The sequence below is a fragment of the Vigna umbellata genome, chromosome 1 (genome assembly GCF_029865625.1).
Source record: "Vigna umbellata cultivar VRB3 chromosome 1, Vumbellata_1.0, whole genome shotgun sequence".
Taxonomy (NCBI): Eukaryota; Viridiplantae; Streptophyta; class Magnoliopsida; order Fabales; family Fabaceae; genus Vigna; species Vigna umbellata.
Window position 1 is genome coordinate 3,881,532 of NC_142165.1, and position 6,246 is coordinate 3,887,777.

Genomic DNA, 6,246 nt, shown 5'->3' on the forward strand with positions numbered 1-6,246 from the left:
ATTGAAAAGAGGGACTGTGAGAAATCTGAGGTGTTGGATGTACTAGCAAGTGTATTTGGACTTGGTTATGCAGTTGGGAAACTAATATAGGGGTTAGAAAGTGTACATTTGAGTTTGGGTAGCTTATAGGAGTGAATTTGGGTTTGGAGCGGTCAATTCAAGTTAGGGTTCTGTTTTTAAATGTTTCTCAGTGCCTAAGAGTGTTTAAGAATCATTTAAACTTGTATAGAGGGTCACCAAAGTCCAAATAGGTGAAGTTTAGAACCTAGTACAACGTTGGGCGCCCTTCAAGGGGCCCTTGGGCGTTTTTGGGAGAAGAATTCGCTTGGGCACCCCTTGAGCGCCCCTGTTCCACGGGTCTGGCGCCCGGGCACCCCTTTTTGGGGCGCTAGGCGCAACTCAATAGATTTTTTTTTTCAGTTTTTGGGATCTCAAATTTGGGGTTTCGGGTGTCCATTTTGGACGTTCTTTTTTTTCATTTGGGGGTTTTAGACCCTTCCGGAGCTGTTGATGAGAGTTTCAGAGCTGTTTTCCTTACCTAAATGTGAGTATCAATATGCCATGAAGAAATTGTGTTATTGTATGATTTTTTATTGCTGGTATGGGTGTTTCTATTTATTTGATGTATGATCAATAGTCTCGTGTATTGGTACTATGTGAATGTGAAGTGATCTCAATGGTTTCAAAGGTATGGAAGAAGGTTCCAAGGAGAACTTCTCAGTGGTGGTTTCAAGCATTGTAAGTATGAATATGAGAATATCAGTCTTGGAGTTCATCTTGAGATTCTAATGGTCACCAATTCTCAAGTAGAGAGAGGAGAGGCATGTCGTGAGAATAACAGGAGGTCCTAGTCTAGGGGCTTTACCTTGGCCTAAGGCGAGTGATAACGGACTAACCTTGTATGGTAGCTTGAGGTGGGCCAACTGTTTCACCACAACAAGTGCACGAACTGTCATAGCTCGATATTCATACTAATCCGGATAGTCATGTCAAAAGGGTTGTCATGAATAAAATGTTTGGTTGATTTGGTGTGAGATATGTATCATTAAGTAAAATGTTTAATACGTTTTTGATGTATTATGAAAATGTTTTGTATCACTAGCTTACTCTTGCTTTTATCTTTGTTGTTGTGTGTGTTTTCTCTTTTCCAATGATCACCTTAATGGGTGTGAGCTTAGGGATATGTTTCAGCGTGAGGAGTATGATGAAGCAACAACATGGATATGTTTAGTTTCGAGTGTAGAATCTCCTACTCTTTAAGCCTCAGATTTCTTGTAAGTCATCGTCTATGTAACTCTTTATTTTAGTAGTTTTATATTATTAAAATGGGATGTTACATTTTTAATATTTTATGTAATTTTTAACCTCTTAAAAATTTTAAACTAGTGTTAGTCTTCATTTTTAAAATTTTCATTTAATTTTAAATCTATTCTAACATAAAATTAGAAATATTTAAAAATATCTGAATTTTAATAAAAACATGATTATAATATTTATATAAAAGCTAAATTTGATTTTTAGGAAGAAACAAATTTGGTCCATTTTAAAAAAAAAATAAAATTGAATTACACAAAATTAAAAAAATATAATGAAATTGGATATAACACATTGCTAATATCATACATAATACATTTTTAAATTAAAAGAAATAAAAAAAATTATGAATTGACACATAACATATGCCACATATACGATGTACTATTTATTAATTATTTAAATAATATTAATAAAAATAATTAAATTAAATAAAATTAAAAAAATTAAATTAAAATTTGAAAAACAATAGAACTAAATGAGAGAAACTCAAGTCATAGAAACCAAATTAATATTCTTTGGTTTATTTAAAATTTGAAAGTTGAGAAGATGTAAATTAAAATCAGGGAGAGATAGAAGAAAGCACTTGCAGCATCCACATCCATACTCACTCAACAACAGCCGCTCTATCCTCTGTATTGTGCATCAAATTAAAACCAGAGACTCTCAAAATCGCGAAATGGCGGGGCGCAAACACGCGCCCTCCTCCTTCACGCGCCTCGACGAAGCGCGCCTCGCACATTCCTCATCCGTCGCGGCGGTCCGCGCCCTCGAGGACCGCGTCGACAAGCGCCATCGCGAGATCCAGAACCTCATCGCCGACAACCAGCGCCTCGCTGGCATCCACGTGGCCCTAAAGCAGGACCTTGCCGCCACTCAGGAGGATCTCCGTCGCCTCTCCGCAAGGGCTGCCGAGGTCAAGGCCGAGCGCGACGAGGAAGTGCGCGAGATCTACGAGAAGTCGCTGAAGGTGGACGCGGAGGTGCGCGCCGTTGCCGCAATGAGCGCCGAGCTGGATCGGGTGCGGGCGGACGTACAAGAGCTCGCGGCGGCGAAGAAGGGGCTTGCGGCGCAGCTGCAGACAGTGGATAGTGACCTCGAGAGGGCGCGCGCCGAGGCGCAGTTTTTGCCGGAGATCAAAGCCGATATAGAGGCCATGCTCCATGAGATTCAACGAGGAAGGTAAATTGTTAATTTTTTAGTCATGTGAATCATCGATTATTTGAGGCCATGAAATTTTAAGACATTCATTTATTTGTTTAGAGCTTCTAGTGAGATGGCTTGGACTTTTTGGTTCTCATTTTGCATTTTGGTGAATGGGAATTTTGTATATTTCTTGAAGTGTCTCTGCGTGTGCAAGTTAACAGTGAGGAACATATATGATATCTGCTACAAACACACTCTTTCTTCTTTCTGCTCTGCACTGCTAGCTTGCACTCTCCATAACGCACAAATAGAGATAAGGATGTCAATGCAACAAGATCATATAATCAATTTTGTGAGCTGTATAGTCAATTATATGTTGATATATGTCAACATATAATTGATTACACAGTTTTTTTATAGTCGTCAATTATTCCCCCAAATGTGTAAAAATCAAAGAAGGACAACATTGTATTTTAATTAATATATTAATTTCTTTTCTTTTCTTTTTCTAACCAAGCAATTTCAAAATTTTATTATCACTATTATTCTCTTGAACCAAACAACCTATTTTACCATTATTTTTCACCATTTTCTCTTTTTCTTTTTCTCAAGTGCTTCCTCTCTATCAAACGCAATCCTAGCTTTTGAACTTGTATGTATTATCAGTCCATTGGTTTATGATTTATTTACCAGTTTGTGATTTTGAATGCATTGAGGCTACTGATTCTAAAATCTTGATGCTGACGTCTGAGTTCCTTTGAACTTTGAAACTTCATGATGCCACCATGGAGCTCGCAAAAGAGGAAAAAATTAATGTTGATGGCTATTGTTCACTGTGTACAGAAGCATGTCAGATTTATATCTCATTCCTTGTTTATTTTGATTTCTAATATTGAACTCTGTGATCAGTTCAAATACTTGTCAGCCTATATAACAAAGTAAGATTTAATCTGACTAACTAGATTTTGTTATTGTCCTTGTCTTTACTGATTCCAGGCTTCCTAATTCAACTACTCTATCTTTTCCTGTTGGAAGAGTGATATTTCTTTCATCTAATCAGATGCAAGGGCAAAAGTTCACTTAGTCTGGAATATTGTGCAATGTGCATGCTTTACATTTTCATTTATTGATGCTACAGGAATGCTATTGAATTTGAGAAGAAGACACATGCTAGTAACCTTGAACACAAACGGGTAATGGACAACAATATGATTACAATGTCCAGTGAGGTTGAAAAGTTACGCGCTGAGTTGGCTAATGCAGAGAAGAGGGCAAGGGCTGCAATTGCTGCAGATGCAAAACCAAGTAATTTAACTGTCTTGGTCGTTCATCTTAAATTCTTGATAGATATAACAGAAGTATAAGTTGAAAACTTGGTCAAACTTTGTTCGTTAGGGACCTGTTTAATTTTTTTAAAGAAAATATTTTTGATTAGAAACGACATTCTTAAAGTTATTATAATAAATAAAACTTATGGCACTTAAAATATTGGTTATTTTACTGATATAGTGCGTTTCTTTAATACTTTTTCAGAGACTAAATTTGTTTAGCTATAAGAAGAAAGCACTTAAACATATCTTTTTAGTTCTTCGTAGACGCATCCTATAAATCTATAGATTTGTGTCTATACAGGTCCTGGATATCCTCCTGATAACTATGACAATCGTGAGATGGGGTATGGAGGAGTCAGATACCCTCCTTGTTCTTATGGCATGCATCAGGTATGTATGGTACTCTCTTACCAGTTTGATTTGGCTTTTGCAGGCTAGTCTAGTAGTGTGCATCTGGTTCTGATTTATGAACAGTTTGTTTTTTCACTTCAGATCTATAAAAAGAAACAATTTATATTTGTTTGGCATTTGCTTTCTGCACCTAAAATAAATCTCTTCCTGAATCTTTTCATCATTCAGATTCGTCAATTCAGAATGTAAAATCATATTTGAGATTGACCAATTCAGAATGTAAAATCATTTTCGGGGATTTCACATTTGGGATTGACCAATTCAAACTGTAAAATTTCATTCTGGTTTGGTGACTTCTGGACTGGAGAAGGTAGAAAAACATTGCAGATATGTGCAGCAAGAAATTTTTTGGATGCAGAAAGTAACTTCCTATTTGTTTTGGTAATGCCTGTCAAAACTTTCCTTGAACGCCAAACCCTACACTAGATTATGCTATCAATTTATATGAGCAGAACTCTGTCTTGATCGGTGGGGTGGAGGTGGAAATATGAAGAGGGAGTGAATTAATTTAGTGTGTTAAATGGAAGAAAAAAAGAAAGGAAACAATTTTTAAATCATGAGATCCACGCTATTGTTTCTTATCCATTTTTATTCATCTCTGTTTTTATTTCTTATTGAATAGATCATTCTACACAATTTTCAAAACAATTTATTTCTATTCGTACTCTACAAAATAATTAAACATTCAATTTTATCTGTTATCTATTTATTCCCTATTTCCATTCTCTGCATTTTTCCCTTCAAAACCAAGCAGATCGTAAACGATTCCCCAGTCTGATTCTGAAATATAGTCAATCACGCATAGAAAAGTCAACAATACAAATGATTCTTGAATGCTAACATTTGTTTTTATTAAATCGAAAAATGAATAGATTCTAATGTTTATTAACATATTTAACTCTACGATGATGAAAAAATGGTTCCACCTTTACAAAATAGGAAATTGCTGCCAAATTGGTGATTTGACGAACTTCCTTTGGCTTCCTCAACAGTTTTTTCTTGTTTTCGTTTTTGAAGTCATTTTATTTGCTGGGAACAAAAACTTGATCCGCTAACTGACTTGAGTTCTATTGCTGAATGTATTTATCCAAGTGGATATTTTGTTTTCATATTTGACTGTGTTCCTAATACAATACCTCCGCACAAATTCATGCATATAGGAGGATAAATAATTCAAATTTGCTTGACTTTTCAGATGCAAGCTGGGGTTGACTCACATTCTCAAAACGCAGCCGGAGCACCCTTACATCATTCTTATGATCACCAACATTCTCAAGTACCTAGGTAGGCTTCTGGGGATGCTTTAAATTTTTAAGAGTTGAAAAATGTAACGTAGCAATGCAATATGTCTCCATTCCCCCAAATGAAACTTATTGAACAGTAGCGCATATAGTTTTACTTTATTGATATCTGAAAATGTTCATAAATTTAAAGTTTGTATATAGAATCACCGTGCTTATTTTCAGTGTAATCAGTTCAGGTAGTCTACGTAGGTTCAATTTTCCTGTGTATTTCATTCTTTAGCAATACCTGTTAAAGTTCAGAAGGCTAATTTGTTTTTCTTATAAGCTTAAAAGTGCCTGATTGTTTTACTCTGCAAGTTTTTGTGTGTCTTTAGATAATTGGATTATAGTTTTCGTTTTGTAAGTTTAAATGGGTTTCTACTTTTGCAAAATCAACTTTGGTTTTGCTTTTAATTGAAACTTGGTTTTGATGACAGAGATTAGAAAATAGAGTTTACCAGGTAAATTTGCAAATTTCTTTTATGTCTGGATGACTTTGAAACTGAATCGAGACAGTGATTCTAATGAGTATTATGTATGATATCCAATAAACTCCATGATACTTTAATCTTCTTGTCAATGAGCAAGTAAAAAAAAATAAAATAAAAACTAAGTAGAGAAATGAGATTGAGTAAAAGTTACTTAACCATGATACTTAACTCTCAAAATTTCTACATTCATTAATATATCTCCCTCTTTACTTAAATATCATAAAATCTTTTGCAAATAAATCTTCTATTTTTTATTTTTTTTAGTGCAAT

The 6,246-nt window shown here is 35.1% G+C and overlaps 1 protein-coding gene across 1 annotated transcript; it reads left to right on the forward strand.

The window, feature by feature from the left end:
* The first annotated feature begins 1,865 nt into the window (after positions 1 to 1,865).
* LOC124846976 (protein FLC EXPRESSOR-like) lies at positions 1,866 to 5,802 on the forward strand. The gene is made up of 4 exons (XM_047324349.2): positions 1,866 to 2,496; positions 3,599 to 3,765; positions 4,093 to 4,181; positions 5,398 to 5,802. The coding sequence occupies exons 1-4, from the start codon at positions 1,994 to 1,996 to the stop codon at positions 5,488 to 5,490; spliced, it is 852 nt and encodes a 283-aa protein (XP_047180305.2). The 5' UTR covers positions 1,866 to 1,993; the 3' UTR covers positions 5,491 to 5,802.
* Positions 5,803 to 6,246: the final 444 nt, after the last annotated feature.